This window comes from Hemicordylus capensis, chromosome 4, assembly GCF_027244095.1.
Source record: "Hemicordylus capensis ecotype Gifberg chromosome 4, rHemCap1.1.pri, whole genome shotgun sequence".
Classification (NCBI taxonomy): domain Eukaryota; kingdom Metazoa; phylum Chordata; class Lepidosauria; order Squamata; family Cordylidae; genus Hemicordylus; species Hemicordylus capensis.
In genome coordinates, this window is record NC_069660.1 from 168,991,264 (window position 1) to 169,006,268 (window position 15,005).

The 15,005-nt window shown below is 42.5% G+C and overlaps 1 protein-coding gene across 6 annotated transcripts in view; it reads right to left on the reverse strand.

The window, feature by feature from the left end:
- The window catches only part of PCDH1 (protocadherin 1), a 184,033-nt gene that overhangs the window by 61,522 nt on the left and 107,506 nt on the right, over positions 1-15,005 (reverse strand). For all 6 annotated transcript variants that reach the window (XM_053245334.1, XM_053245336.1, XM_053245338.1 and 3 more), the window contains exon 4: positions 5,089-5,308. In XM_053245334.1, coding sequence (XP_053101309.1) covers positions 5,089-5,308 — 220 coding nt within the window. The remainder of the gene's footprint in view (positions 1-5,088; positions 5,309-15,005) is intronic.

Here is a 15,005-nt window from a genome sequence, read left to right on the forward strand (position 1 = left end):
TGCAGAGCTATGCAGGGGTTAAACGGTTGTAGCTTCTGATTAACAGCTAAGATAGGTAAAAGGTTGTGTTGCTGCTGGGCTTTGGAGGGAATGTATCTAGTGCTCTAGTTGGTTGTCTCCAGGCAGAAACAGAAGGTTGTGGTTGCATGAGGTAGGAATCACCCTGATTGGTTGGTGTACCCTTCAGGATGGAGTGAGAAGTGAATAAAAAGAGAGGGTTGAAGAGGAGAGGGCAGTGGACTGCTGTGTGAGCTGAAAGACTGGCAGACCTTCTGAGTAAGACGGGCTGAAGCTGCTGGGGAATTAGCAGTGAGGGAGCTGGGCCTATTGGAACCTGCTAGGCCTTAGTTTGGCTTGTTTGTCCAATAGTTTTAAATCGTATTCTTGCTTAACTGAATTTTTCCTTGTTTGTTCCTGTACTGGGGTTTTGTTTTGTTTTAGATTTTATTGTAGTAAACCTATTATTTCCCCCCACTATTTACTAATGTCTCTGTCTGTTGTTTTCTTCCCACCTCATGCCTACTTGTCCTACTGATTTAGCACACTACTGAATTCTTGTTATTTTTGAGACGCAGAGGTTTCAGTGACTGGGAGTGGAACCAGTCAAAAATGCTAAAAGTCCTAAACTGCTGGCAGTGAGTGTTCAGACTGAGGGCCAGCTGAGGCCAAGCCCTCACATGTGCCAAGTGAAGGAATGGAGGGAAAGCACACTCCCCCTTCCCCCACTGACTTCTCTTCCCCGGTTTAATATATTTTCCCTGGGATGTGTGTGTGTGGTGGTGGTGGGGGGGCGCTCATGTGTGCCACAGTTTATTTCTGGCATTTAGAAAGGTTCATAGGCTGAGCCTGATAAGCACAGCAGGAATTAAACTTGCCTCGGTGCCTTCTGGCATGAAATCCTTATCTAGAATTCCAGATATATGTCAATTAAAACAAAAATTACTGAAGGGGATCCCTTAAAAAGTCACGTAGTACTTTTTAGTTATAATTTTTTTAACGTTTTTTCCAAGTACATTCCCATAAATTTCCTGTCTTTAACTAATCCCACAGATTACCAAGTAATCAGCTTGTTACTTGATCTTAGACTTGGATTCAATTCTTCACTGATCCAGGTGCATGGTCAGCACGCTGTGGAAAGAACCATGGACACTCATATTGCTCCTTTGCATACCTGTGTTATGTCTACTTTCTGGGGCTTTCTACCCACTACTGTGCTTCTTTGTTGTTTCCCAGAGGGGTCTACTACAAAGAGATTCAAAATCAACCCTCCAAAGACCCCCTTTAATTTGCCATTTTTCATCTCCTGATTACCAATCTCCTCAACAGTCTTTTCTGTGTATCTTTCTCAATCTGTGATCTGTATATCTGTTCTGCTAGCTTAACCGCTTCTCCATATGTCGTGGCCTTTCTGCTGATTGCAAATATTTCCATTCAGCCTTTATCTTAAAAGCCTGAAGCCTGCTTGTCCAAAGTAAAGCTAACTGAGGTCTAGCATCACCATTATTCTATAGACTGACCTCTCAAAGCTATCCTTATCCTATAATATGCTTTTAATCCTTCATCGTATCAGAACATTGGCTCATCAAATCCATTATTGCCTACTCTGACTGGCAGTTGTCCAGGATCTGAGGAAGAGGCCTTTCCCATCACTTGATGGGAAAGTCAACTAAAGATACCAGGGACTGTACCTGGGACCTTCTGCATACAATGCCTGTGCTCCGTCACTGAGCCATTAGCCCTCCAATAGCATTTTATGGTTTAGAATTGTACCACCGCAGTCAAACACCAAATTATATGCAAGGTAAGAATGCCCCCAACATCAGTTTTCCCCCAAAGATTTGAAGCATGCTTATGAGAATACTCAGCTGTGATTTTTTAAAATGGGTACAAAAATCCCTGGGGTTGCCTAGTAAATAAAACTATCAAAGTGGAGTTTTGTATTTTTATGTTATGCACATTCTAATTTATGTAAATAAATTAGAATATAATACCTAGCTTGACAGGATGTGCTATCATATTACTATTGCAGAACAAGGTTGTGGGGAGACTCCTATTATATGATTGTCTGGAAGCCTGTTGGTTGGGCTGCTGTGATGGCATGGAATGCCCATCAAATTCTAAGGGAAACAGTTAAATATAGAATGTTTGAATTGCTTCCATCAAGGAAGTTGCAGTTCAGTTTGATTTGCAAAAACCTGACAGGAACAGACGAGGCTGTGTGCTGTTAGCAGGAAATGAAAAGTATGAAGGAAGTGGGGTTATGCAGATAGTAAGGAAGTGGAATAAGAAGCTCAATGAAAAGGCAAGAAGCTAAGAGAAAGGTAGGCAGAAGAAAAAAAAAGAAGCCTGAGTAGCCAGTGAGCTAAGAAATATACATGAAAGAAGGATAGGTGGAAGTACAAGAGAAAGAAGGGGACTGAAAATTAAAATGCTAATATTATAATGCCCTTATACAAAATGATGGTGCGGCCACACCTGGAGTACTGCGTACAATTCTGGTCACCACTTCTTAAAAAACAACATTGTAGAACTGGAAAAGGTGCAGAAGAGGGCAACCAAGATGATCAGGGGCCTAGAGCACCTTTCTTGTGAGGCAAGACTACAACACCTGGGGCTATTTAGTTTAGAAAAAAGATGACTGTGGGGAGACATGACAGAGGTCTATAAAATCATGCATAGTGTGGAGAAAGTGGATAGAGAGAAATTCTTCTCCCTCTCACATAACACTAGAACCAGGGTTCATCCCCTGAAATTGATTGCCAGGAAATCTAGGACCAACAAATGGAAGTACTTTTTCATACAATGCATAATGAACTTGTGGAATTCTCTGCCTTAAGATGTGGTGACAGCCAACAACCTGGAAGGCTTTAAGAGGGGTTTGGATAACTTCATGGAGGAGAGATGCTATCGGCTACTAGTTGGAGGGCTATAGGCCACCTCTAGCCTCAAAGGCAGGATGCCTCTGAGTACCAGTTGCAGGGGAGTAACAGCAGGAGGGAGGGCATGCCCTCAACTCCTGCCTGTAGGCTTCTCAGAGGCATCTGGTGGGCCACTGTGTGAAACAGGATGCTGGACTAGATGGGCCTTGGGCCTGATCCAGCAGGGCAGTTCGTATGTTCTTAAGGGTAGAAGAGACAGAATATTAGGGAAAGGAGGGGCCAGTCAGAAAGAGGGTCTGCAGGTGGAGGGGAATCTCACCAGGCTTAAAGGGCAGTAGACAACAGTAGGCAGCATCCAGATGAACACTACCCTTGTGTTAGAATATTTTGCACATGTCATGATTTTTCCTTATCCTCCCTTCCATCTGCTGCTCCCTGGAAATATGTCCCTGAGAGCTGGTGGACCCTCGGAGAACCGTGGACGAGCAGTGGAAAAATGGTTTTGCACAAAAAATTCTAAATATGAGGGCAGTGTTAGTCTGAATGCTGCCTATTGTCTATTTACTGTATGTATGCCCCTGCCAATTCCGTTGGTCTGGAGTGGCAGTGAGGGCACAGGAAGGGCCCTTTCCAACTATTACAGTTCATGTCTAACACTGAGAAAGTCTAACACTGAGGAAACCTATTTGCATTCCTTTCTTCTTTCCCAAACTCCTTCCTCTCCACTCACTAGTTTCATTTCAGCTACTATTTTCAGAAATTATTTTTCTTGTAAGGGCTCCCCTGCAGCCAATTTCCACTCCAGTTAGTGCTCTGTGACAGCACAGCCACAGTCTTTGTGACCATACATCAACACTTCACAGATCCTAGATAAGAATTGCTCTAGGCACTCAATCCAGGATGCAAAAGGCACACTGGCTAATATTAAGACAAGGGCTTCAGGGTTGTGTGTGTGTGTGTGTGTGTGTTTGCAAGTGTGAACGTGGCACCCAGTGGCCTTCAACTTCTCAGTGAAGATTTACTGAATTCTACTGACATCTATTTCTATGCTGATTCTATGTATTTTTTGACAGATTTTTAGTTTTCAAGGAGGCTGTCAGGCTTTGTATGTCTATTTGAGACAAGCACCCTGCTTGGGGCATCCTGCCTTGAAGCACATGTGAAATCAAACTACTGTAACCTAATTCCCCCTATCCAAATTTACCTCTGGATTTGGAGGTTTCCAATGACCTGATCCTGTTTCTGGAGCAATGTTGATGCATTTCCAATTTGCTATCCTTCTGCTTGAGGAACATAGGAAGCTGCCTTATACTGAGTCAGACCATTGGTCCATCTAGCTCAGTATTGTCTACATAGACTGGCAGCAGCTTCTCCAAGGTTAAAGGCTGGAGTCTCTCTCAGCCTTATCTTGGAGATGCCAGGGAGGGAACTTGGAAACTTCTGCATGCAATCATGCAGTTGCTCTTCCAATCCCCTAAAGGGAATTTCTTACAGTGTTCACATGGAGTCTCCCATTCAAATGCAAACCAGGGCAGGCACCACTTAGCAAAGGGGATAATTCATGCTTGCTACCCCAGGACCAAATCTCCCTTTGATTTCTAGGCTTTGTTCAGACTGCTGTACATGGGCAGTTTCAGGGCAGTGTTCGGGTCACATCTCCTGTTTCTTATGTATGTGCATGCATTAAATCAGAGCACAAAAAAGAATCTTGATATCGTAGCACCAAGTCCTTTCTGCACTATGATTAAATCAATGTATATGTGCTATGATAAGTATTAGTAATCTATACAAACAATGATGTTAACTGAAGACTGTGGCAAATTGAATGCACCAAATCTGAAATCAATTTTTAAAATGTTGCAAGAGAAAAGCAGATGGAACAGAACAGGGTAAATCCATTCACCTCTACTGAATATTCAAATCCTCATCCCTCATCTCTACTCATATCAAGCTGTTATGTCCCTTTCCCTTTGTGTCATGTCCTTTTCTCTCTTCTTCTCATTCATTGCTTCTCCACTCTTTGTAGATTTCTCTGCCCAAATTGTTTCCAGCACAGCTACTGGTGAAGAATTTTTCCAGCATGGCCACTGACATATCCCCAATATGGTACCCTGGTATCGGCAGAATATGCACTTTAAGTACATAAATAGAATACAACTCCATGGATGGGCTTTCTAAAGATGCCTAGCAGTTTCAAACATTCCCTTACCATTCTCAGGGTGCTCCATCTCCCCGATGCTGCCATCAGGCGTGGTGCGCTCATAGTGATCCTCAGGCAAAGCAAGGGGTCCAATGCGAGGTCCTGATGAAGATTTGCTGCTTGGTGTTTCTGACTCCTCAAGGCCACTGTCATAGTAACTATGTTGGGAGGGATCCTGCAGGTCTTGAGCCTGATTAGCTGCAGAGAATGTCACTCGGCGATGAGGTAACTGCAATGCAGTAAAAGCAAGAAAGAACATCACAAAAACATATATCATAATAGGGCTGTAAATATGTGTAGGCATACAGAACAGCAAGGGCAACACTTCATCATCACTGGAAGTATTTACTGGGCCTTGCTCAGTAAATACAAGGAGAAATAAGAACAACTGTGATTGCTTAAGTGGGTGACTGCTTAAGCAAAACCCCTGAAGTTTCCAGGGTTTACTACTAAGGTAGTAGATCAACTTCTATTTGATCATGGACATTCAAGTTTTCTGCCTTCTCATGCTTTATGATGATGGAGTATTCCTGCATACCCACTTCCTCCTCAGAAGAAAGGAGAGCATATGGAACACAGATATATCTTCTACTAGATTTCCCATAACAAGAGGGCAATTGAGATTTGGCGTACAGCAAGTTGGATGCTGTAGCAGCAGGAATAATTGCACTCCCTCCTTATCTAAGACTGGAAAAGATGTACAGAGAATTGCTCCTTTCTGAAGATCTTTTCATCTGTGCAATGACCATAAATGCCACAATCACAGGTGCATCTCACAAGTCACAATGCAATTCTATTTTGGACAAAATGATGATGTAAAGACAGAAGAACTTAGTTTGGCAGTGAATGTACACTCAACAGGAATCTACAGTGAATCCCAGATTTCCAACAGATGTACCTATGTGCCTTCAAAGACATGTTTGTCATGTGCATATCTATCTATCTATCTATCTATCTATCTATCTATCTATCTATCTATCTATCTATCTATCTATCTATCATATATACTAGGTCTGTGCACCGTAAGAAATATCAGGTTTAATCTGACCTGACAAAGACATAATGGGAAGGGCCAATATGCCCCCAGCAAAAGTGTTGGCTGGTTGGAATTGAACCAGAATTCCATCATTTTACTGATATAAAGTAGATGATTTTTCAAGAAGTGCACCCTTGAAATAAGGGGAAGAGGGGATAAAGGCAACCTCACATGAGGGATACACAGGGCCAGAGGGTCCTCAGTGGTGGGTGGCCTTTGTCCCCCCTCCCCCAATTACCATGGTGCAGTCCCTTTAAATCAGCCCAGGAGAAAGTTTCTCCAAGCCAGCTCCTGGGGTAGTTTTTAAGGACTGCAGCCCTTAAATCAATGGGTGAGGGTAAAGATAACCCCATGGGGGACCCTCTGGCCCAGTGGGTCTCCCGTGAGAGGCTGCCTTTGCCCCCACCTCATTTTGGGGGTGCAGTCCTTAAAAACCACATCAGAAGCCGGGGTCAGTTTTTAAAAACACCCTCCAAGCCAGCTCCTGGACTGGTTTTTAAGGACTGCACTCTCAAAATTCGGAGTGTGGGAGGAATGTCATTTCTGAAGTCCTTTCGATAGTGCCTAATAGTAGACATACCGTATTTTATGGACTATAAGACTCACTTTTTTCCTCGAAAAATATCCCCCAAAATTCAGGAGCGTCTTATGTTTTAACAGTTTAATATGTTAAAACTCTGAAAAACTGGATTAAAATTAAGGTGCGTCTTATAGTCCGTAGCGTCTTATAGTCCGTAAAATACGGTATGGGTTCAACAGCCTGTTGGCATAGAGGGAATATGGGTAAGACATATGATTGCACAGCCCTATTATATACTGCACTCCAATAGAATATATTCTCAGGCACATATTCCTGGCAGAGAAAATGACTTTTGCAGAGAGGGGAAATAAGTGAAAATTGCTTTCCCTCTCCTTCTCCATACTCTGGGCTGCAAGACAAGCATTGCGTGCAGCTAGTTTACTGGCTCTTTGTGAGGGCACAGCTCTTGCTCCACAGTGTTAGTTGCATGCCAGCCACTAACATTTTATCCACAACCATCTTGGTATTTAGCAAGTAGAAAACCAGCGCATAAAAAATTACCCTACTAGAGTTTGAAATGCTGAAGTGCTCTATTTTCTCCAAAAAGGGGAACTGTGTGCAGCTTTGACTGGGTGCTGGATTGGCAGTTCAAGTCTGCCAATCATGGAAATGGCAGCCATCACAGTTACAGCGTGCCCTTCTACAGACAACTGCCACTGTAACTATGAGTGGTGCCCTGCTTGAATTGATTGACAGGTGGCCGGGACTTCCAGGCCTGCTTTGAGATGCTGTACACAGCATCTCTGCTAAAGACATCTGAAGAGGGCTTTGTTCTCTGCTGCTCCAGAGGGCAGGACTAGTCTTAACGAACTTAAATTCCATGAGGATAGGTTTTGGTTGAACCATTAGGAGAAATTTCTTAATAGTAAGAGCAGTTCAACAATGGAAGCAACTGCCTAAGGATCTCCTCCTTTGGAGGTCTTTAAGCACAGGCTGAACAGTGATCTTTTGAACATGTGCTAGCTCTGGATTCCCTCCATTAAGCAGCTGGTTGGGCTAGATGGCCTATAAGACTCCTTCAATTCTATGATTCTGTGTTATCAACAATTCAAAATGAACCTGGCCAATGTGCAAATGGCAGGGTGTGTACTGCAATGATATCTTAGTAGAACTCAGTCAAACTGCTTGTAGTTGCACAAACAGCTACATATTTCCTATATCAAGTTAGTACAAATCAGCTTCACAATCCATGGGAGAACACAAAATCCATGCAGAAATGATCACTCCAGCAAGTGAATCAAGACACATTTTTTAAGATTAAGGTAATCATGGAGAAACTAAATCCATGCAAAGCTCACTCAAGGAAATGAGCCAAGCCATATTTTCTGCAGATGAAGGGGATCATGGAAGCAATTCAAAATCCATGTAAAGCAGATCAGTAAAACTACTGGACCCAGGTCATCATGCAATCACCGAAATCAAGGTAAACAAATTATAAAACTGATCACTGAACTATCTCTTCCAAACATATATAACCCTTAAAGGTAAAAGTGTGTCATCAAGTCGGTGTTGACTCCTGGTGACCACATAGCCCTGTGATTGTCTTTGGTAGGAGGAGGGGTTTACCATTGCCTCCTCCTGCGCAGTATGAGATGATGCCTTTCAGCATCTTCCTATATTACTGCTGCCCCATATATATTACCAGCGGGGATTCGAACCGGCAAACCTTCTGCTTGTTAGTCAAGCATTTCCCTGCTGCGCCACTTAAGGAGGCAACTCACTTTCAAATATCCCACACACAGAATTCATCCTCCAAAGCAACCCTACACACCAGAATTTATCCCCTAAGCAACCCTACCCAAACACATAATTCATTCCCCAAGCAAATCTTCCATTTACCATTCAAACATCCAAGAAGCCATATGTCATTGAAGCATCCAATTCCAGCATATCTGTGCACATTCTCGCATGGGAAGCTCTTTTTTACAAAAGAGGAGCTAGGGAGTGGGGATTCACATAGAGACTATAGCACTGGGCAAGGGAACAGGTAACATTTCCTTGCACACCATTTTCTGAACTAAACTGGTCTCCCAAAGATGTTTCTCTGCCCTGTTTTAAGCTTCCCTCATCAACCATGGTCTCAATCAGAATGCTTCATCCCAGCTGTTTAGATTAGCATTGTAAAGAGGTGGGAGATCCAGTCTCCATCTCTCTAATGGTCTTTGTCTCACACACAAACACAGCTTCCAACTTGTCTCAGTCCCTCCTTAACTAAACTGCTGCTGCCTCCTCTCCCCTGCCAACACAACATTTGGCTCTGCAGGCATGCTGAGGAACTGTTGCAGCCAAGTTGATCCAACAGGGCTCCTGGATGCGGCTCCTGCTGTTGCTGCCAGACTTCTTTCAGTGCATGCTTTCTAGTTCCTATCCCCTCTATTCTACTCAGACATGCTTAGATGGCTGGAAAAAAGAAAAGAAATCTAGTGGCTGACATGATGTACAGCATTACAGAGACTCTGTGCATTGCGCATCAGGGCTGCAAAGGCATCCCCAGTGTTCTACCAGTTTATCCCATTGTGAATGGGAGAACTCTGCCAGTGCTGCTCGAGCAACAGCACATTCTCTACAGTGTTGGGGCTTGTAAGCCCACAGTAACCCTGACAGTGTGCAGAGTCTATATGCATCATATGCATCATGTTGACCAATATGCATGCCTGAAGGAAAGGAGGTGCAATGAGAGCACACCCATTTCTGAAAGGAAAAGGAGGGGAGAGAATGAGGAAGCAAGGTGAGGCAGAGCAAGGCAGGAAGGAACAGAGGGAATGGTCTGGCAGCAGGGAAGAACACGTAGGAAAGCAGGGAGGCTATTGTTACTGAAGACTGGGGAGGCTGGCAAGACGCACATGAAGTACCTTAAAAGAACTGAAGACTCAGTGAGATTTCTCTAACTGGGTGTTTTATAGCTGCTTCCCTCAAATAAATCTTATGTGGATTTAACTGAAGGTTAGTTCAACAACAACTCCATTTTCTCATTCTCCTTTCCCTCCCTTTTTCTTTCTGACTCCTGCCCCACACTCTCTACAGGATTCCCACTGGGACAAACATTCAAACAACAAAACACAAAAGATTACTACATAGAATACAACACATCCATCCACTTTATAACCACCAAAACTGAACTGAGTTAAAATTTAGTGACAAAGTCTTGAATTATTTTATGTGGTCCCTTGTCACGCACACTTCTCCTAAGTCTTGGATTCTCTGCCACAGGAGTGGTTTGTTCTTCTGGTACCAAGAATTCTCCATCATTTCCATATGCCTCATATGTGAGGTCAAAACTAAAGGCAAGATCAAATTCCTCTTCAGTTCCTCTTGATATCAGATTCCTTTCTCTCTTGTCTCATAGTATGCAAGCTAGAAAGTCTTGAACTATTCAATTTCTTTCCATCATACAATACAATAGAATGTCCTCTGATTTAAATTATTTGTTTTGGTCCAGAATATTGGGAACATCCCTTTCTCACTTTATAAGGCAGCCATACTCAAACAAAATCCCCCACCTGAAATGTTTGCTGTTTCGCACCACATTTCTGATCTACATACAGTTGATATTTTTGTTGCTTCTCCCTTACCCGAGTCTCTGCATCCTCAGGGTAAGATGGCATGGAAACCCCTATAAGTTATTGCCATTGGTAGATCTGGTACTAGCGTAGGTCTCAGTAGTTCAAAAGCTAATTTCCCTGTAGTAGAATGAGGAGTAATTCAATAAGCAAATAGAGTTTCACAGATTGCCTCTTTCCAGGGTGGTTGTTGCATAGTAGCCAATAGTAAACTTTCTCTCACTAATCTGCTCATTCCTTTCACCAAGCCATTCCCTGGATGGTACAAGTTAAGTCTTATGTTTTATCCCATGGTTTATACAAGTATTGCTCCATTTCAAATGAGGTAAACTCTGTCCCATTGTCAGTCACTAGTCTTTAGGAAGATACCCCATTATATCCAGAGCGGTTTTTCCCCAGCGACCATTAGGATACTCTACTAGAGTCAAGGGGGTGGTAAAAGTATTCTGCAATTTGTCATATACAGCACAAGCCATACAGTGTCAGATTACATTTTCAATGTGTTTGTCCATACTTGGCCACCAAAAATTTCTTCTGATTTGTCTTTTAGTCAAGCTTATGCCCAGGTGACCTTCGTGGGCAATTCTGATCACTTTTGTTTGTAAGGACGTTGGTACCACGAAACAATTGGTCCTCAGCACGTAGCTCACTCACTATGTGCATGTATGGTTGAAGATGCTTGTATTTGTGTGGCCATCCGTAAGGTTTAAATTCAGTAAGCACTTGATCAGCACTGAGAGCTACTTCCATTCAGAAGACGTGATTACTCAATGAGTAGATGAAGCTATTTGTGCAATTACTACTCCTTCATCCTCTTCTTCTGGGATCTCCTCTTGGCCTGAAAATCGCAATAAACAATCTGCAGTTGTATTCTAAAGACCTGGAAGATATTCCATCTCGAAATCAAAATTCATAAGACTGGTGATCCATTTGGCTATTCTTGGGGTTGCTCGACTGCATTCCTGAGTAGTAAATAAATCAGATAGGGGTTTATGGTCTGACTGTAAAGTGAATTTTCTGCCCCACAAGTAAGTCCTGAAGTCCACCCAGAAACATGCTTCTTTTAAAATGACAGAATACATCTTTTCTGAAGCAGTAAGCACTCTGGAAGCAAAGATAACTGTAACTTCCCTGTCCCCCCCTTTTTGCTGGGTCAAGACTACACCCAAACCATATCCAGAAGGATCAGTGGTTACAATAATGTTCCTGTTGGTATCAAACAAAGTGAGAGCAGGGCTTTCAGCAATGGCCGATTTGATAGTCTGAAAACTAGCCTTGCAGGATGTATCCCAATTAAATGCTACATTCTTTTAAAACAAGAAGACGCAATGGAGCAACTTTGGAGGCAAATTGTCTAACAAACTTAGAGTAATAATCACAGAGTTCTAAAAATGATTGAAATGCATCTTTGTTGTGTGGCTCTGGTGCTTCCCAAATAGCTTTCACCGTTTTGGGATATATGCCACTCTGAGATATGGCCCAAGTACCTCACAGAATGTGTGCAAAACTGACATTTCTCTGCATAGATAGTAAATCTGTGTTGTCGGAAATTTTCTTAAGACTTCTGTCAGCTTAGCATCATGTTCCTGAATGGTTTTGCCATACACTAAAATGTCATCCTAGAAGTAAGTGGTGCCGAACGTAGTCCCAAAAATTGCATGTGTCATTCATTGAAATACCAAAGCTGTAGAGGCTAATCCAATGCTTTTTAACATCTACATGAATCCACTGGGAGAGATCATGAGGAGGTTTGGTGCTGGGTGTTGTGTTATCAATATGCTGATGACACTCAGATCTACTTCTCCATATTGACTTCATTAGGAAATGGCATCACTCCCCTAAATGCCTGCCTGGAGGCTGTAGTAGGCTGGATGAGGGAAAGCATACTGAAGTTGAATCCAAATAAGTTGGAGGTACTGACTGTGGGAGGACCCAAGAGATGGTTTAGATCTGCCTATTCTGGATGGGATTACACTCCCCTTGAAAGATCAGGTATGTAGCTTAGGGTGCTCCTGGATCCCAAACTCTCTCTGGTTTCTCAGGTTGAGGCAGTGCCAGAAAAACTCTTTATCAGCTTTGGCTGATATGTCAGGAGTGTCCATTTCTGGTGGTAAATGTCCTTAAAACTGGTGTATATGCTGGTAATCTCCAGGCTTGACTACTGTAATACACTCTACGTGGGGCTGCCTTTGTACGTAGTCTGGAAACTACAATTGGTACAGAATGCAGCAACCAGACTGGTCTCTGAGGCAAGCCAAAGGGATCATAAACACTGATTTAAATTCCACTGGCTGCTGCTATGTTTCTGAGTGAAATACAAAATGCTGGTTATTACCTATAAAGCCCTAAATGGCTTGGGGCCAGGGTACTTAAGAGACCACCTTCTTTGTCATGAAACCTATCACCTACTAAGATCATCTGGAGAGGTCAAGTTATGATTGCCATCGGCTCGTTTGGTGGGACTGGGCCTTCTCTATGGCTGCCCCAGGGCTTTGGAATATGCTCCTTCTTGAAATAAGAGCATCTCCTTCTCTGTTTGCTTTTAGGAAGTCCCTCAAGATGCATCTGTTTTCTCAGGCTTTGAACTGCAATTAATTTTAAACTGTTTGTTTTTACCTTATGAGATTGTTTTTTACTTTTTATTCCGTGAAATCTTAACTGTTTTTCTCTATTTTATTTTGGTTATGCTTTAACCACAAAATAAAAAAGATAAATAAATAAATAAATAAATAAATAAATAATCCAAAAGGCAGTCTTTTGTACCAAAAAAGACCCTCTGGGGGTAATGTAGGCTTCGTATTTGTGCAAACCTTTGAGCAGAAGAATTAGATGATAGGCGAGTCCCAAGTTGTGAACACTGAGGCCCCTTTCAGAATTAACAGCTTTTCATTGATATTGAGTAATGAATGACAACCCACTGCCATATTGGCGTTCACATCTCTTAAATCCATGCACATGCGAAATGTACCATTTGATTTCTGAACAAGAACAATGGGAGAGACCCACTCTGATGAAACAAGATGATCTATCATGTCAGCATGCTGTAGCCTCTCTTAGTGGTTGATGCAAGTTAGCTAACTTGGCAAAGAGGCACCTTTTAACGTTGTGATTCTCTTTATTTAGCAGGGGGAGAGTAACTGGCTCTATCTTCCTACAGCACAGTACCTCCAGTGACTGTTGCTGGTGTCTATCTTATGTTTCTTTTTAGATTGTGAGCCCTTTGGGGACAGGGATCCATCTTATTTATTTATTATTTCTATGTGTAAACCACCCTGAGCCATTTTTGGAAGGGCGGTATAGAAATTGAATAAATAAATAAATGATGATGATGCTATGGGTACATTCCTCATTTTGTGTTGTACAGGAATTTCATTTGCCTGTATCTAAATTTTATTTTTGAAATGTATGGCAGTGTATGACATTTGCTGAAATGTATGACATTTCAGCAAAAATGACTGAGAAATCAGCATATGGAAGTTCCATCATCTTAATACATGTTCTGTGCTATTTGGGTCTAACACTATCCATAGATCTCCAGCCCAATATTGAGACCCCTTATTGTGGCATATACACTTTCCCTTCTGCAGTATGTCCTTTGTATTCCAGAACAGCAGTGTCCTGGAATACAATTAGAAATACAACTGGAATACTTTATGACAATAGGGAACCTCCATATTCCCATGGGTGGATGTCTGAAGGCTGCAAGTGCAGATCAGACATAGTAAGGCGTTTCTTGAAAATCAGATGGGAAATGATAGTGTGCAGAGAACCAGAATCAGCCAGCATCCTCACTTCCTGGTCATTAAGTTTAACTTGACAATGTGGAGAAACAGGCTCTGAGTCTGTCACACTTAAAACGCTGTCAGGGAGTGGTTTATCTGCCTCATTCCTATCATATATTGAATCAGTAATGGAGTGGACAACAGACTTGCAAACCTTGTCCCCCCTTTTTGCACCTGCTGCAAGTGACCTCCATGCAGGACAGTGAGCAAAATTGGCTTTGTGGGCAGAGTCTCCACATTGGTAGCACCTCCTTTCTATTGCTGCCACTTTCTGGGGCAGTGCCATATGATAAGACTGGGCTTGGAAAGATTTAGAATGAACAGCCTGGATTTCTGGTGGTGGGTTTGGAGCTACCAAAGAGAGCAATTTGGCACAGTGAAGAGCATTCTCCATCCTCCTAGACAGCTCTATAACTTTATCCAAGGTAAGTTTCCATTCCAATAGCAGTTTTTCATGCAGTTTGGAGCAGTTTGCTTTCACAACAATCTGATCCCTTCACTGATCAGTAAAGTTGCAAACTCACAGGTTAACAGCATTCCCTCTAAGGTGTGCACATGTGCACACATTCACAAGTTTTTTGATGTCCTCTCAGTTAATTTAATATCCCACTCACGTTGAATCAGGAAGGCCCCATTTTGAATGTGTGTATGCACAAACTCAGAACAAAATTCATTCTGCACACAGATGGACAAAATTAGAGAGAACACTGCAGGTTACATTTAAGGCATACAATGCTGTGATATACTGATCGACAGATTCACCAGGCAGTTGGGATCTAGAATAGAACTTGTAACGTTCAGCAATCACATTCTATGTGGGTTGAAATGATCATCTAAGGCTTGAAGAACAGCTTCATACAAACTGCCATCCACTTCCAAGTTGGCAAGGAAGGGCAAAAGTTTATACATTCTCTGGCCTTCAGGGCCCAGCCAGTGAAGCGATATAGCCTTCTGCTTTGCTAGAGTAA